The sequence below is a fragment of the Pangasianodon hypophthalmus genome, chromosome 17 (genome assembly GCF_027358585.1).
Source record: "Pangasianodon hypophthalmus isolate fPanHyp1 chromosome 17, fPanHyp1.pri, whole genome shotgun sequence".
Classification (NCBI taxonomy): domain Eukaryota; kingdom Metazoa; phylum Chordata; class Actinopteri; order Siluriformes; family Pangasiidae; genus Pangasianodon; species Pangasianodon hypophthalmus.
Window position 1 is genome coordinate 5,719,320 of NC_069726.1, and position 18,613 is coordinate 5,737,932.

Sequence of the window (18,613 nt, forward strand, 5' to 3'; positions counted from 1 at the left end):
GACTGTAAAGGCGTAAGTCAGATCTGGGGTGGCAGAGGGGGGCAGCTGCCACCCTATACCACCCCTGGTGTGAAAACACCTACATCCTGACTGAAAATACACTCTCCTAGCTTTAACAGAGAAATCATCTCTATTCACTATTCAGTATCCAGTATTCAGTGCACTACACATACCCTACTTGTGCCATGATTTTTTTTTTGTTAACATGATGATATGATTCATTGTAGAATTACATCAGCAAAGCCATACACAATTTTTTTAACCCCATCCTTGTCGCATTGTCTGCGCAGACACACAAATTTCGCCCTCAAGTTTAAAGCAGAGGGTGAAAAAAGATGGAAACAGTACAGGCGCTCACTATTGTGCAGGAAGTGCAGCTTTCCTGCGCCTCTCATGGAGGAGCACTATTTGGCAGAGAAGGGGAGGGAGGGGGAAGTCTCGGCCGCAGTTGAGCTCATCAAAACGGCTGCTGCTGGATTCAGAGAGCGGGAGAGGAATTTTTCCGTAGCATGCTATAAATTCACAATTTAACATAAAGGGGGTAAGCTGACATATCACCAAACATGTTACTGCTTCGTGAGAACTGTGAAACAAACCGACACAGCTTTTCGTGCCGCACTGTGAGGCTGAGTGGAGGCTTTTTTTGTTTTCCTCTCCAGACATTTTGTTTTGTTTTCATTTGAAATGTGGTTCTTGTCAGACAGGCAGCGTCGCTTTTTTTTCATTTTTTTTTTTTTTTTTTTTTTTTTTCTACAGTCCCTCCTTTGTTCGGCTGCTGCGGGGATTGTAAATAATAGCCAAGCAAACATGGCTGACATTGCTCACTGCTTACAGAGCTAGCTGCCTGGCTAACGTTTGTGAATTTCAGCTCTGTAGGTTTGTCTATGGCCCTTTTCAAATGAAGTGGCTAACCTTATTTTGTGTTCTCCTGGGATAATTACGACCTCTGCAGTCGGTAAAGGTTAGCTGAGGTATTCGCTGGTGCACATTTAGCTTCGTTTTTGTTTAGCATATTTTTGTTTTTTTTGTGTTTTTGGTGAATATTGGGTTATTGCTTAGCATAAATCTATATAGCCTTTTTTTTTTGTTTGTTTGTTTGAAAAGGCAGGGTTTTATATTGAGAGATAGGGATAAAAGCATGTATTTTGTGCAGCTGTCATTGCAAAAAAAAATTTTTACACATTACTTGTTAAATAATATTTGTGCTAACAATTATTGTTTGCAGTAATTTCTTATCTTGTCGCGTTAACGTTCATTTATAAAGCTAGCTAGCTTGTGTGTGTGTAAATATGTATATATGTATGTGCATATATGTGTGTGTGTATATGTATGTGTGTATATGTATGTGTGTATATGTATGTGTGTATATATATATATATATATATATATATATATATATATATATATATAAAATGTGTGTGTGTGTGTTATTTATATATATATATATATATATATATATATATATATATAAAACCGCTCTGTTCGATGGTTTTCTAGAAAGCATTTGCATTGTAACTATCCAGCTGTGTATAGTTAAGTGATCACAGTGCCAGAGGGCAGATATGGTTTTGCTTGTCAGCTGTCTCTAATCTGGCCACTTTTTGCATTTTGCAGAAAGGTGATCCTGTTAACTGATCTCTCTGTACTGTCCTTAGCTCATTTGAAATTTAAAGTCTCAGTCTGAAACCTCATCAGCCCGAAATAATGGGTTCAGATTGCACCCCGAGTTACAGACGAGGCATGAATCAGGGGAAGGAAGCGTGTTTTGTGTGTGTGTGTGTGTGTGTGTGTGTGTGTGTGGAAGGGGGCGGGAGCCGCCATGCCATGCCATGCCATGCCATGCTATGCCGCGCCACTTCATTTGTATTTGTGATGAATGGCTTTGTAGGGCACCTTTACAGCCCTAATGGATCAATTAGCAGTAATCCTCACCTTGATGTAACAAAAGCCAACTGTTCCAGCTGCCAATAATGTCCCCTGTTTGTTCCAAGGCCTAATGGATTGTTCCAATAGGCCTGAATTTGACCAGAAATGCAATATATTTTTTAAAAGCGCAACCAAATTTGCTCCTTTAGACACCAGTATGATAGTATATCTCTGAAAATGTCCATCCAAACTATTAAAATTAGAAGAAAAAAAATTTGATGACTCATCCTGTACAAGTCTTGTGTTCGTCTAATTAAATGCTGTCTAGAATGTATATGCCACGCCCCCTGTCCCCTGGGGGCGTGTCTTGCTTTACAGTAGCAGCTCGTTAACAGGAAACATCACCATGTGTCTTCCCAGACGCTTTTCCCGACCGGTCCTTGTTTGATGGAATTTGCGTAAGTTATATGACTTATATGAGTGTCTTACCAACTTGAAGCTGCTCAGTGCCAAAACGTCAAAAACACAATTCAGGCTTTATACAGCGTTACGGCTTCTCCATCAGTAAGAGTAAATAATATCATTTAATATTTGTCTCAGACACGTGAGATGCCTCGCAGTGACGACTCTGTGACCATCAGCACTCGACCTCAGCTCAAAAAACACTCACTATCTTAACTTGTAGGATGTCATCCTCGTTAAAGTGGACAGGCGTGGGTGAAGCTGGCAGTGACAGATCCTCCACAGTTTAAAAAAAGCCTCTCATTAAATAAACTCTTCGCTGTTCTCTATATTTAGACAGTTTGCTAAGCTGCTGTCAGGCATGTTTCGATTCCGCAGAAGTGTGTTGTATCGCAAAAAGCTATTAGCTGTTGAGTAAATCAGTCAAGCACTTCAACACATCGTCACTCTGACTTCCTGTTTCAAAAGGAAATACATCATCATCAGGCCATTTCTTTGAGACAGGAAAAACTATATAATGTGATGTTTGTCATGATGATCACCACAGGCCTTCATCAGTAAGATACGAGTTAGTGTCACTAATAATTGAAATGGTGAAGCTTTCTGTAGACGGACATTTATTTAACATTTCATGGAAGGAGTCTCCAGTGTCAGCACTTTAGCTCTCAGTATTTTCCACCACAAGAGAGTCTTGAAGACCAAGAGCTTTCCAGTTTCTTATTAAATTGAAGAGCGAGAAAGAAGAGAAATTGTTTATAGCTGCAGTAATGTAAGTGATAACAGGAACTAAATTGTTTTGCGTACGTTCCACAACATTCAATGTAACTATAAATGAATAAAAGCTACAGCCTTATTCATTAATAAATATTTGTTAGCATTGGCAAATTGCCATGGTGTAAGAGGAACAAAACTCTTCAGGATGTGCTGTTAGGAAAATGAGCTTCAGGATGGAAAATCGCCAGTAACTGCTTCGTGTCGTCGGATATTTTCCTATAACAGCACGTCCCCCAGGGTTTTCTTCCTTACGTAGTAATCATACGATATTTGTGTCATTTTCCTGCAGACCCTGCTATCACGGAGTTGTTTCACTCAAATGCATTACATTACAGGAATACTGCGTTTACTTTCCGTTTCATGTTTTTACGAGATCTGGTGGTCCAATGCTTATAAACATTGCATTAATGATAATGATGAGCCAAGAGTTACTGATCAGCTATGACCAACAGCAGCGTAATCGCATGCTAACAGGGTTGTGTTCAGTCTCAACTCTGAAAGGAACAGAATAGGAATAGATCTGAGGAAGTGATGCATTCATCTGAAAGGGTCTGGCAATGAGAGATCAGGTTTAAGAGCAGTTCATTAGAACAGCCTTAGTCTGGTCTTCTTTTATTAAGGCGATCAAACAGAAAGACCCGAGGGGTAAAGTAAACTAGCGTTTAGTGTCTTATTGAGCTGAGTCATGTATTTCATCCCCTTGTCAACTTTCCATTGCCGTTTGCTCTTGAAGAGACCACCTCGCCTTCTTTTCCATTATTTTTACCAACTGAGGTTTGTTAGATGAGCCCTTGGAAGCCTGAGGGATTGACTAACCATGACTGTAGATTTCAGGAGCAGAACTGGCCCCAAAGGCATTGTGATCTGATGCAATTTCCTTCTCGAAAAAGCAAGAAGTGGTGGATATAGTCGTTTATATATGAACTGACACAAGCAACTGGGTGATGTTTAAAAGTACGAGCAAAAATGTGATTTTCTTAGTTCAAATATGGGTTTTATGAAACCAGCTATACAGCATCTCTCTGAGTTGATGTAAATTTATTATTCTATACAGCAAGATCGAAAGCTAGCTAGCTCAGTTCGCTAAGCGATGCATGCCGAGCCACGAGGGGAAGTGAACGAGGGCATATTGAAAATGTTCCTGGAATGACACTAAAGGTGCTGTTCTAAATATTTTCCCTGTGCAAAAGCAACTGCTACGCAAGTGACATTGTTCACATGAAATGCTCGCTTGAATGTTTTATGTACATTTGGAGGATTAAAAGCGGTGTCCGCTAGATGGCACGTCAGAGCCAAAACATCTCTGTCTGTCTGCTTTCTGAGTCGAAATGTAACATTTAGCGATTTCATGCGATGTTTAACGATCGATGAGCTCCGGTTCTCTTTCAAACATTCCGCTGTCGGCGTGATTGCTGTCATGATCTGCGTCTCAAATTGAAAACCCTCATCCTACGTTCATAAGTATTTATTAATCTAGAAAATCCAGCAGATTTTCTGGTACTCAAAACAGACCTTTCAGTAGGTTTAAGAGGTGAAGTTGAAACAGTAACTGTAAAAGGGAAACTGGTTAGTGTTGATACTGAAGAAGAGTCTAGAATAGTACATAAGTATGCAGTTTGAGACACAACATTAATTTGTTTATTCAGTTGGGAGCACAGTGTCAGATGGTGCTATACTGCCTCCACTATTTTCGTTGGTATGGCACCACGCGGACATGCCAGGACATGCACAAGCCATGTGCCAATCGTCAGAAAGATATGCGTGGCGGCCATTTTGCTTACACATATACGTGGTTAACAGCAAATATAAATCAGCCTTATACTCCAGCGGTCTCAAATTTCCCAAATCCATTTTTAAGACACTTTTGCACTACCACTCATATCTTTTTTGGGTTTACTAGCACCAACCAAATTCCATGGTGAAATTAAGCACAATCAAGTCATGATGCTGCATATTAAGCATATTTTCAATTGTATCTATCGCTTTTTCTGTCCATTTATCTTTTGACACTAATTGGGTTCCCTAATAGCATTATTTTCCCTCCATTGAAAATCTTTTTTTTTTTTTTTTTTTTTTCACCGTACAGTATTGAAGGATTGCGGCTCAGCCAGTTGAGTGATAATTCTCTTGTAATAGGTTTTAAAGGTTTGAGGAAGGTTGTTTTACTCAAGCTGACTTTGTGATTCGGAATACCTGCATCTGCTTCTCTTCAGGTTATAATTAGTGTCATTCGGGTTCAGCAGAACAAACTCCATGGCCACCATATTTTATTTTTTTTTTTTTTTTTTTTTTATGATTAAAAGTGCACCAGCCATCAGCTGACTTCCGCCCTGATGTGTAACGCCACAACCTTGACTTGGTTGGCTAAATAACGTTCGATGTCGATGCTTATCTGATCAGATTTCTAAGACTCTGCGTACGTTTGGGTGATCCAGACCAATGTACGAAATACTCTTTAATGAGTTTACATGTCAGTCCAATTAAAAATCAATTTCCAAGTTTGGAGTGCAACTAGAGACATCTGCTAGGCATTATGGCTGAAAGTTTTTAGATGTATTCTCTCTAGCTCATATACAGGCTGATCCGACTCGGTGGGGCTTCGTCTACAAATTAATAAAGCTGGCAGGGAACCATTATGGTATTTGTTTCAGGATTAAAAATAGTAAATCTGCTTCTCGTTTTCTCTCTTTTTCGTAGGTTTTAAAAGCCCTTCTACAAAAATAAAAGACTGGATAACCATCACCTGAGAGCCCTGAGTGGGCTGCTGATAACACCAGATTGGACTATTGGATTACCTGCCAGCATCTTTCCTTTTTCACCCCATTTTCACCACACCTTTTTTTTCATTAGACAGATTTGAATTCATATTTTCACCCTAGTTTGGCAGCAAGGCTGCTCCCCTACATCCAGATGAATGAAGACCCCATTCGGGAAGAACGCAGGCCAGAGATCCAGAGCTGATGCAGGTAAACTTCGCGTAAGGTCATTTGTTTTGTGTGTATACATCCTACTTTTCAAAGGGCTGTTTGCAGTAACGACAATGTATTTCTGCACGATTTCACTGTTTAAGGACATGCCGGTGTCTCTGCAAATATGATGAAGAAGAAGAATTCCCACAAGTAAGTTTTCCAACCCTGGAGACATCCGATTTACAGTTTAAATTAGTCAGAGAGACTTTGTTTATGTGCATTGTCGAATGCTTTAAGTCATGATTGGTTGAGTCTGAAAAGACTATAAATGCAATACTGAACTGATTTATTGGCATGTGGGCTTATTGGTGTGGTTCGCTTGTTTTGGCTGCGAACAGAATCTCTCAAGGTCATGGTGGATTTTCATAGTGTACACAGAACACTTGAAAAGTCTTAAATTATACCAGAAAGCCATTTGCACTGACTTGCTGTATAGGCATTTCAACATCTTTATTCTTACAGAAAACACAAAAGCAGCGTGGGGCCCACCAAAGTGTCTCAACCCCGGCGAAACATAGTGGGCTGCCGCATACAGCACATCTGGAAGGAGGGCAGCGGAGCGGCGTCCCAGTGGAAGGGCACCGTGTTAGACCAAGTGCCAGTCAACCCATCCCTCTATCTAATCAAGTACGATGGGTTCGACTGCGTATATGGCCTGGAGCTGCACAAGGATGAGCGAGTGCAGGGGCTGGAAGTCCTGCCGGATCGTGTAGGTACGCCTTGATTCTGTTTTGTTTTTGTTTTTTGTTTGTTTTTGTTTTTAGTTTTTTCTTTCTATATATGTTGAATAGGGATGTAACCAAATACGAATACATTATCTGGAATGACTAGATAATGTCTTCTTAACAGATGCAAATATTGATATGAAAAGGAGGTTCATTATATTCTTTTGTTTGTTTGTTTGTCTTTTAAAGAAAGCTTGCCAGAAAAAAAAAAAAGTAATGTGAGCAGGAGGTTTTAATTTTAGTGATCAGGTGAAACTCATGGAACAAAGGAAGACCATATTCATTAACGTGAACTTGTCATGCTCATTCATTGATCCTTAGTAACTGCCTGGTCAGGATCATGGTGATTTTAAATTAGGTTTTATAGTTTGGGAAATAAACCAACTAATCAGAAAATATTGCAGGCACAAACAAAAATAATAACTGCATATAAAAAAAAAAAAAAACAGCATGCACATCTCTAGTTGAGACCAATTATGAACTAGAGTGATGTAGCTGAGGTCGAGGAACTGTCAGAGCCCAGATTCGCACACCATGCTGACAGCACTGACGTTTCTACATCTGAGTTTTTCCTACAGTGTCTTCCAGTGTTTCTGGTGGAATGGTTTTTTGTTTATTTTTAAAAAAAAAAAAAAAAAAAAAGGAAAAGAAAAGCCCTTCACATGTAGGCCTTCCCCAATCTGGGTTTAAATCTGAATGCAGATACTGATATTTTGAGGACTAAACCGATTGCAACAGATAGTGTGTTCACTACTGTGTGTGTGCACTTGGATGGGTTAAATTCAGAGCACAAATTCCTAGTATGGGTCACCATACTTGGCCACAAGTCACTTCACTAATTCACTCACTCACTAAGATAGTGGCATCATGTTCCACCCTTAATGTTGATACATGTTGCCTAGAAACTCTAGTTCCAGCTAATGATAGATCACTTATTGGGCATTAACTACTGAATATTATTTTTAGGACACATGTGGCAGCCTGAGAAAACTCATCATATGGCATCACATTTTCTACTATATGTTGCTCTGAGAAGTACTTTAATTAAATGATATGTTTGAACGAGTCTGCCACTAGGTGGTGGTAGCATTGTTTTCGGGTTGTCCGTGCATCCAAGATTTTCATTAGCATGATTTTCATTAGCATGATTTCTTGTATGTTATTGGCAGAAAAAGCAGTTTTGGCCAAAACCAGGTTTTTGTTTTGTTCTTTTTTTTTTTTTTTCTTAGCTGTTTGGCAGAATTCAACCACAGCAACATTTGACACGTATTCCCAGACCGACACAGACATAATTTTCAATATGTAATTAGAAATTTTATACATAATTTATACAAATGCATTAGAAATTGTGTGTTTTGATAAATGTGCATCAGGCAGTTAGAATTAGAATGAGAACTTTTGTATTAGGTGTTTTACTTTCAAGCAAGTAGCGCTTCAAACAGGGCGCACAAATTACTAGTCTGTGTGTTTGTGACTAGCAAATTATGTGTCAGGGCTATTACTTTTTCATTGTTAGGTACCTGACAGACAAATTAAGAAAGCTGCTCATATGGTAGTCACCAGCAATGTTTATTTTTCTGTTGACTGTATTTTACCCCTGACTATGCCCTTGAAATTTCTTTTGTATTTATATTTAAACATAACACATTTCATAGTGGTGTGACGAACCAGAACGCTGTAACTAATACACACTTCACGTTTCTGAGTTGCACTGTTCCTTAGTATATATCATGCCACAGCACTAGGGGTGTAACGATACACTTCTGTCACTATGCCATTTGATTCATGATACTGGCTTCACGATTTGATTCAATTCGATTAAATTCGATTCTCAGAATATTTTGAACAAAATATTATTGAGAAAGAATTATGACTGAAAAGACTCCTTTTTTTTATTTCTGAATCATAAACAATGCAAAACAATGTACAATTGTGTCTGGATAAAACTAAATGCATCAAAAATTGCTATGAACAGAGGTTTAATATTTTAATATTAATATTGTATTGTAAGCAAAATGTATTACAGGTTCACCATATCTTAAAAATAAATAAATACATGTATAAAATAATCTCTCAAAAATTAGCTTGAATAAACCAAGTCTCAGATCTGGGGAAACTGATCGATTGAAACATAATGAGCTCCGTAGCAGTGCCTGAGGCATCATTTTAACCAGAAATAGAGCTCCAAAGTCGGCTAAAATGTCTGAGTTCCGTGACCTCTTTTTTTGGGCACTGTAGATTGCAGCAGCGCAGGGCTGGTGTCATTTGAAAGCAACTGAAGAACTCTTTTTAACTGTTATAACATGATTGTGTAACCATATAACTTATAATGCGTGTCGGTCATTATGATCCGGAGCTATCAGGCCCAGGGCACTCTCTCCATGGGTGTGCAAATTGGGAGCTCTGGTGTTTTAAATGTACAGTTGCATTAGATGTATAATTAATAGAATGCTGATTTCCATGATGTGAATCGCACATTCCCATGATACACATTGTCACATTTTTTGCATAGCAACGCCTCATGTCACAATGCATAGTTACACTCGTACACAGTGCTGTTGAAGCAGCCAGGCAAATCACAGGTTTATATTTATGTGCTGCCTTGCTCATAAATGTTTATTTAACGATAGTGTCAGCTTTTCTTTCACTTTTTACTTAATGCACGTCACTAGCTAATTATCCGACTACCAACCTATTAATTAGGTTGAAGCTTTTAATTCCCCAATGTGTTATCTAATGAATTAATAATTTGCTACACCCCGATTAAGAAATGATCACCCCTGAGCTGTAAAACTCATTCTGAGAGATTTTTCCTAATGGATATAATGCATACCTTTACAAAATGTATAGTTTCAATTTTCTTATTAAGGCACTTCTGGATCCAGGTCATTGATTTTTCTTTTCTCATCCTTGCACCAGCTTCCACGCGCATCAGCGACGCACATCTGGCTGACACGATGATAGGCAAGGCAGTGGAGCACATGTTCGAGACGGAGGAAGGCTCGAAGGACGAATGGCGGGGCATGGTGTTGGCCCGTGCACCCATTATGAACACATGGTTTTATATCACTTATGAAAAGGACCCGGTCCTCTACATGTATCAGCTGCTCGATGACTACAAGGATGGAGACCTGAGGATCATGCCAGATTCAAGTGAGTTTGGTTCACAGAAATTAGTTTAAAAACAGGTTTTGTTTTTTTTTTTTTCTTTCCAAATTCTAACCCAAACTGAAGAGAATAAGTTCAAGCCGAGCATAGTTTGCAATTTTTGTTTTCCTTGTATTGCAATATTTGTGATTGGGGGAAATTTGAAGATGGTAGATGACATCACTTGTATACATGGGCTCTACATAGCTACTTCTTTTTAAGTTATCACTTTTCTTTGAGAGATTTTAAAGTCTTTTAAACATACAGGAATAGCGATGTTCCCAAAAAGAGGCAAAGGGTAGAGTGTATCATCTGAGAAGCAATACCGACTGAATCCAAAGGAAGGAAAGAAGACACATTGTGATGTGGAGTAGGAGGAAGTATTTCAGGTTCTCTAACCTTTTTAAATCTGCAAAGTGTGTATGAAGTTGAAATAGGATAGGAAGATCACGTGCTCCATTCTGCAACACTCTTCAGGCAAAGTGACTCCGATTTCCATCTGTGATTTCTTGGCATTTAATGTTGTTTTGTCTTTCACGTTTTCAGACGATTCTCCCCCCGCGGAGCGAGAGCCCGGAGAGGTGGTGGACAGCCTCGTCGGCAAGCAAGTGGAGTACGCCAAAGAGGACGGCTCCAAACGGACTGGCATGGTCATACACCAGGTGGAGGCCAAGCCCTCCGTCTATTTCATCAAGTTCGATGACGACTTTCACATTTACGTGTACGACTTGGTGAAAACGTCATAGGCGGGCAAACGAGGCGGAGAAAGAAGGAGGTCCAGGTGGTAGCCCAAGAGGAGATTGACTTCGGATGTGATCCACAAACTCTGCCAAAAGTCCTCACGGAACGTTTCTTTGCACCATCTTAATGGAGATGCGGTGATGGATATTTCACTGGAGCCTTGGATTGCCACTAGTTAAGTGTCTTTTTCTCGTTTCCACATGAAGGGATGGGTGTTGTTTTTGACATGTTACTCCCTAAACAAAACGTAGCTACATGTTCATATCATCATTTTTTAGTGTTGTTCATTCCTGTTGAATAACAGGCGTACATCATTTCCACTCGTGAATGGGAGGATCGGAGGTCAGCCTCCAGCTCTTACTTTCGAATCGGGCACTTTGACGACTGAGAGGCTCAGCTTTTTAATCGCTGAAAATTTCATTTGCTTTGATGCAGTTCTACCATATAGCACAAAGCAGTGGGGATGAAAAGCTCAGTTACTCCCACCAAATCACACGTACTACAAATTTTACTCATCTGTTTGATAGATGATGCGTATTTGTAGTTTGCTCACCAGCTTCTTTCATACTGTGTTGTATTTGTCCGGTTTTTTTTTTTGTTTTTTTTTAAATCATAGATTCCACATTATTCCATGATCTGTTGATTATTGTAAGCACTAATGTTTTTTGCCTTTACTACATATTGGAGCACTTGGTTATTTTTGAAAGATACATGATTTATCAAAATTCAGCCACTTATTTGATAGCCATTTATGAGCATTCATTTAAAAAAAAAAAAAAAGGTGAACAGAATTGATTATATAGTTCTCGTGCTATTCAGCTATGGCTCATTGATGCCTTCGTAATTGTGTTTTTAAATGTATTTGCAATTTGTATTTCGTGATATTCGTGGATGGCTCATAATTGTCTTAATTTTATTACGCAGTATATTTTATTTCACTACAACACGGTTAGATTTTCACTTCATTTGTATTCATTTCCGAATGAATACGCGTAGAAAAATTGGCCAAATATTCCAAGAATATTCAGTCAAGATTAACAATAGTAAGAAAACTGCAATAATAATTTAAGTATTCAGGTAGTGCATCGCAACCCATTCTAATCATATTTGGTAAATAAGTAGCTACTTACACAGTTAGCCTTTTGAGATTTTTTTTTTTTTTTTTTTTTTTTAAACGCTGAAATGTATGTGCCTCGCTGTAAAAGACAAGTCTGCTTTTCATATTCTTCTTTTGTACGTTCCTAATAGAGCTGTATGTATGATGACCTGAGGGGCTTTCTCTCCTCAGGAATGTTACAGAGTTTAAAGTAACGCATATACACTCGCAGCCACATGTTAGTCATTACCTCATGCCTTTTTTTTTTTTTTTTTCTTTCCTTCTCATGAGTGTCCGTTCAGCCCGCTAGATTTATCCTGTTATTTTTAAACAGTGTTCACTTGCAGTCCGAAAAAAGAAAACATAAATGTATATAAAAAAAATTAATAAGGGCACGGAGAGAACTCTCTCACTTTTGATACACACAACAGCGTTATTTCAACCATAGACAGTGGAAATGATGTCACAGCTGTTTAACCGTACGACCTTAACGCTTAGCTTACCAAAAAAAAAAGAAAGAAAGAAAACAACAAGAACAACAACAACAAAAAAAAAAAGAACTGCTGTCCATTAAACCATTGTGATTCATATCCATTCGGGAAGACTGTAAGAAAATCGTATGCACCTTCAGTAACCATTGCAGCTTTGCGTACATTTCAGACTTGTTTCAGCAGTGGCATATGAACGTGTCATTATGCAAACGGACGCTCAGTTGGACGGTTCGGCCTTTTCTTTACACTTACCTACTGTAGTATTGTACCGTGTTTGATGTCCGGTCAACGTGGGAAATTCAAACGAAGAAAAAAAAAAAAAATCTGAATGCTAGGCCATTCTTTTTTGCATGATATGAGTAGAGTTGTAAGTGTACGTCAGTGTGATGCATGTGTACCCGTCTTTTCTTTCAGTTCTTTGTTTCCTAAATGGAAAGCTTATTGTGTTTAACAATTGTGGAAATCCTTTTTTTTTTTTGTTTGTTTGTTTTTTTTTGTTTTTTTTTTTTTTTTTGTTTTAAATTCTCGCCCATTTCTAAAATGAAAGTGTTTTATTTTCTACTACGCTCTATCAGATCAAATGCACTGGTGTTTTATGTGGAGTGCCAACTGAAGGGCAAGGTACCAGTGTTACACAGCATTTGAGGGATCATATCTACTCAACACGTAAAACAGTACACGTCCAGTCCCTTAGTTAGTACGAAATTAATCCAGGGGAGGCGATAGCTTAATACAAGAAACCTGTATAGGAGTTGTGTAAGTGTATGCTTGTGTGTGTGTGTGTGTGTGCGCGCGTGCATGTGTGAAATTTCATACTGTATATCGTACATATCTAATTCAACTTTGTACATTTGGAAGTAAGAGAAAGGGAAAGTGTATTTTTTCCTGCTCAATGCACACAGTGAGAGAGGAATACAAAATCGTCAATATGGTCCCTTTGAGATGCTGATGCTCTTTGATTACTTTGTTAAAAAAAAAGGAAAAAAAAAAGTGCAATTTGATGATTGTCACAGATACATGTATAGATTTCATGTTCTTCGCTTATATAGCTTCTATTGGACGGCATTTTCTTTTTCTAAACATTGTAGATAGTTCATTTTATTTGCATTTAGAAGTATAAACACATTTTAAAACCTGTTACTTAATTCTGTAAGTAATTTTTATAATTATTATGTAAGTCTATCCTTATAAGATAAAAAATAAAACTTCATGTGAAATTCGATATGACTATATCTTTTTTGAAATAACGGGCCCAGCCATTTTATTTCTGTGGAAAGATAATTTAATTACATTCACATTACATGGGGGGGAAAAAACCTGATTATTTACCTAAAAGTGGCATAGTTCTGATTTTTTTTTTTTCATAGATGCGTGGGTAATAAACCTTATATTTTAAATATAAATATAAATCTTTAAATATCTGAGCAATACTTTGTAAGTTTTTTGGAATCATCTAGCTTTCCGGCCTGTAATTATACACAGCACTGTCCGATTGTAACTGTGCAAAGAATAACTATTTTATTGTTGTTGTTGTTGTTGTTGTTGTTGTTGGAGGATGTCGTGGCAGACCTTAAGATGTTGTATCCTGCTGTTGGCTTGGGAATGTCTGACATCTATGGCTGGAGATAAAGAAGTCATGGCTGAGCATGACCCTCACCAGGAACCAGAAGGAATATTAATAAATGAATTATTATTATTAGTAGTAGTAGTAGTATAATTATTATTATTATCTTGTTCATCATAGTTAATGACTTTGAATCAAGAACATGATTATTTAGATATTTACTTTGCTTCTATGATTTTATATACACAGTCATATATAGATATACACACACACACACACCAATCAGCCATAACATTAATACCACTGGCAGGTGAAGTGAATAACATTGATTATCTCATTACAGTGGCACCTGTCAAAGGGTCAGATATATTAGGCAGCAAGTGAGCAGTCAGTTCTCGAAGTTGATGTGATGGAAGCAAGAAAAATGGGCAAGCATAAGGATTAGAGAGACTTTGAAAACGGCCAAACTGTGATGGCTAGACGAGTGGGTCAGAGCATCTCCAAAACGGCAGGTCTTGTGGGGTGTTCCCGGTATGCAGTGGTTAGTACCTACCAAAAGTGGTCCAAGGAAGTTCAAACAGTGAGCCGGCGACAGGGTTGTGGGGGCCCAAGGCTCACTGATGCACGTGGGAAGAGAAGGCTAACCTGTCTGATCCCACAGAAGAGCTACTGTAGCACAAATTGCTGAAAAAGTTGATGCTGGCTATGATTAGAAATGTGTCAGAACACACAGTGCATCACAGATTGCTGCGTATGGGGCTGTGTAGCCTCAGACCGGGCAGAGTGCCCATGCTGACCCCTGTCCACTGCCGAAAGCACCTACAATGACTACGTGACCATCAGAACTGGACCATGCAGCAATGGAGAAGGTGGCCTGGTCTCATGAATCACATTTTCTTTTACATCATTTGGACGTCCGGGTGCGTGTGTGTGTTGCTTACCTGGGGAAGAGATGGCACCAGGATGCACTATGGGAAGAAGGCAAGCTGGCAGAGACAGTGTGATGCTCTGGGAAATGTTCTGCTGGTAAACCTTGGGTCCTGGCATTCATGTGGATGTTGCTTTGACACGTACGACCTACCTAAACATTGTTGCAGACCAAATACACCCCTTCATGGCAACGGTATTCCCTAATGGCAGTGGCCTCTTTCATCAGGATAAGGCACCCTGCTACACTGCAAAAATTGCCCAGGAATGGTTTGAGGAACATGACAAAGAGTTGAAGGTGTTGACTTGGCCTCCAAATTCCCCAGATCTCAATCTGATCAAGCATCTGTGGGATGTGCTGGGATATATATAAATATATATAATTTTTTGAATAATTTATTTATTTTTATGAGTATTGCATCACCTAAACAGATTACAGGCAGAAGGAAGTAAGTGTTGTTGTTTTTTTTAAATGTACTGTTATTAACGTCCCCATAGGATAGTTTTGACAAATGATCATAGAACAATGAAATAGTCTTTAATGCTGCCGAGTGTTTGCTTTCAGCCTGCAATTCAGCAAGCTCTCAGCCTGGTGCAAAGTGGACTTCCTGGCCCAAGGAGATGCCTCTTCTAAAAATAAATAAATAAATATACTTATCATGCGAGCTTTAGTGGCTGCTGTTGTGAGTGCAGACCAGTGACCATGTATCTGGGTGTACATGGTAACGAGGTGATCACAGGGAAGAGGACGCTCAAAATGACTGGGAGTAAGTAAGTTTGTGTTTTTAACCACTGCAGTAGTTTAAGCAAAGATGTAATTTTGTTTAATTTTGCATGCATACAAAAATGTATTTAAAATGTATTTAAAATATATTTAAATGTACTTTTTCAGTGTGCACATAAATAATTGCTATTCAAACAATAGATTTGTTTGTTCGAAGTTTATCATTTAAAACATACTGGTCATTTGAATTGCATTTGTCTGAAATAGTTTCTATTTTGTGCTTTGCCCAGTATCTTAGTGAAGGTAAAATACTGTTTATTAATGGATTGATTTAGATTCTGTTGAACAATAATCATGCTCTTGCAGACACGCAGGTGTGGACAGATGTTGCCTGGCATCTCCTATTGACCCTTGCAGAGCACTATATCATCATCTTCTTCCCCTTTTCACACTGTAGATGGTTGTCCTCATTTATGAATACACAGAGGTTCTGGATGATGCAAAAAAAAAAAAAAAAAGTAGCAGCCACCTTGAGGACAAATAGCAGTTGGATTTCTAGAGGCTTCAAGAAGAGCTAGAAGGTTTGGAATATGATTAAGGACACATCTGGCCTTGTATGTAACAAATGTTACTAATAAATTTATAAAATAGATTGTGAAACCATGTCCTACAGATGTTCGAGCTCAACTACAACAAAAGTTATATTGTATGGCCAAAAGTTTGTGGACACCTGACCATCACACCTATATGTGCTTGTTGAACATCCCATTCCAGATTTAGTCCTCCCTTTGCTGTTATAAAAACCTCCACACTTATGCAAAGGCTTTCCACTAGATTTGGAGTGCGGCTGTGGGGATTTGTGCTCATTCAGCCACAGGAGCTTTAGTAAGGTCAGGCGCTGATGTTGGGTGAGGAGGTCTGGGGTGCAGTCAGCGTTCCAATTCATCCAAAAGGTGTTCAGTGGGGTTGAGGTCAGGGCTCTGTGCAGAACACTCGAGTTCTTCCACTCCAACCTTCTCAAACCATGTCTTTATGGACCTCGCTTTGTGCACAGGGGCATTGTCATGCTGGAACAGGTTCGGGCCTCTTGGTTCCAGTGAAGGGAAATTGTAATGCTACGTCACACAAAGACATTCTGTACAATTGTGTGGGTCCAACTTTGTGACAACAGTTTGGGGAAGACCCACACATGGGTGTGATGGTCAGGTGTCCACATACTTTTGCCCATTAAGTGTATAACAATAGAATACTTAAAAATTATAAGAAAATTTAAGTACTTCTGAGTTCAGACTTCCCACTTCTGAGTTAAGTTGAGTGCAGGATTATGTTCACACATCTCATACTACAAAAACATCATACTAGTGTCACATTAGGAAAAGATTTTGCTGATGTCAACTCTGTAATAAAAAACTCACATAATTAAGATTACAGATCCCAAGTGTGAGATTTAATTATGTGATAAGTTCATTTAAACAAACCAGCAAGTAAATGTCATTTTTAGTGTACGTACACTCACATTCAAGCATTTGTCTCAAAAGTGTGTGCATGTGTTTGTGAGCGAGAGGATAACATGCAATAATTAAAAATTAATTAAAAATTGTTATGAACGGAGGTTTAATATATTGTGAACAGAATTGTGCTATAGGTTCGCCATATCTTCTCTCCAAAATTTCGATTGAATAAACCAAGTGTCTGATCAACTGAAACATAATGAGCTCTGTAGCAGACACAGAGCTCCAAAGTCGGCTAAAATGGTCGGTTTCCGCAGCCTTATTTTCAGGCATAGTAGATCACAGAGGCGTGGGGATGGTGTTTGAACACTACTGAAGTGCTTTTTTTAACTATAATAACATGGTCATGTAACAATATAAAGTATAATGTGTGTTTGTCATTGCAAACTGGAGCTATCAGTCCACTATCGATCACTTAACAGGTGCTGATGATTCTCATCTCGGTAATGAGACAGGACTCTCACAGGCTCTCCACGAAAGAACGTGATTGTGTGACCAGCATGCTCACTATATATTTAACTCTATGTAATTACATTAAATGCATAATTATTAGAATGCTTATATTGCACATTTCCATGATGCCCATTTGTGCAATCCGATGCATTATATCATGGTGGATCGTTACAGATCGGCCTGACTCAAAGCAGAGTCATCTTTACCATCACATAGCTGATTATTTTCCTAAAACAGTATGTCCTAAAGTGTTTTATTCCTCTTAGACCACAGCAATTTGCCAGCGATTACAATTTTAATTTATAACTATTTATAGTTACATTTATTGTTGTGGAATGTCTGTAAAAGAAGTTAGTTCCTGTTATCACTTATGTTATAGCAGCTAAAAACTTGTTTCCTCACCAGCCTCTCTTTTTTTCTGTCTCTCTTGAAGTTAACGTCATGTTACCAAGAAAGCGGAAACTCCTCTGTTCTGAAGATTCTTCCGTGAGTGCTACAAAGCATTGACACTTCCATAAATGTTAAACAAGCATCTCCTTTTAGAAAGTTTCACCATATCAACCATTATATGTTATTCTTTGTTAAAAACGTTAACACATTTTTAATCGATTTATTGATAGCCTTAGGTTATGTAGAATGCCCACCATAAAAGTCCCAGTGAATGTTACTATATAAATAATAATTTATAGAACTTAGCATTAGCGCATTGATATATAACCTGTGATTTGAATTACAGCCAGAACTACTTTCAGAGATGCTGTAATGTAAGGACTAACACATGCTGGTATACAAAAATAATGCACGCTGGGGTGACGGGTAGATTGTTGACATGCAGGTGGAGTTTTTAAAATGTAATTAATATATGAAACGTTGCGCATTTTAATGATTTATAGTTTGATTTGATGTTGTGGAACACATGAGAGACAAGTTAGTTCCTGGGCTCACTTATGTTGTGTGTGTGATAAACACACATTCCCTCATCAGCCTCTCTCTTCTCTCTCTCTTTTCGCTCTCTCTCTCTCTCTCTCTCTCTCTCTCTCAAAAACACAGCTTGTCATTTTCCAGAGAAACCAGAAAGCATAAACTCCTCACAGTGACTGTTACAAAGCGTTAACACCTCAGACTCCTTCCATAAATGTAAAATAAAAGTCTCCTAACAAATA

General features: G+C 38.5%; 1 protein-coding gene across 5 annotated transcripts; it reads left to right on the forward strand.

The window, feature by feature from the left end:
• The first annotated feature begins 419 nt into the window (after positions 1 to 419).
• LOC113544883 (spindlin-Z) lies at positions 420 to 18,486 on the forward strand. Of its 5 annotated transcripts, none has more exons than XR_008304417.1 (7): positions 550 to 971; positions 5,800 to 6,068; positions 6,173 to 6,221; positions 6,534 to 6,784; positions 9,716 to 9,949; positions 10,490 to 16,067; positions 17,884 to 18,486. XR_008304417.1 is itself a non-coding variant. In XM_026943935.3 (6 exons), the coding sequence occupies exons 2-6, from the start codon at positions 6,017 to 6,019 to the stop codon at positions 10,687 to 10,689; spliced, it is 786 nt and encodes a 261-aa protein (XP_026799736.1). In that variant the 5' UTR covers positions 420 to 541; positions 5,800 to 6,016; the 3' UTR covers positions 10,690 to 18,486. The 5 variants fall into 5 exon arrangements, 3 of the variants coding, with proteins under 3 accessions (XP_026799736.1, XP_026799737.1, XP_053097122.1); XR_008304418.1 differs by having other exon boundaries at positions 10,490 to 15,529; positions 15,853 to 18,486; XM_026943935.3 differs by lacking the exon at positions 550 to 971 and adding an exon at positions 420 to 541 and having other exon boundaries at positions 10,490 to 18,486.
• The last annotated feature ends 127 nt before the right edge of the window (positions 18,487 to 18,613 follow it).

Excerpts from the sequence above, each read along its gene's own strand:
- LOC113544883 (XM_026943935.3), top strand. The coding sequence starts at position 6,017 with ATGAAGACCCCATTCGGGAAGAACGCAGGCCAGAGATCCAGAGCTGAT. Across the intron at positions 6,785-9,715 it reads AGTCCTGCCGGATCGTGTAG|CTTCCACGCGCATCAGCGAC; the intron begins GTACGCCTTGAT and ends TCCTTGCACCAG. Across the intron at positions 9,950-10,489 it reads GAGGATCATGCCAGATTCAA|ACGATTCTCCCCCCGCGGAG; the intron begins GTGAGTTTGGTT and ends TCACGTTTTCAG.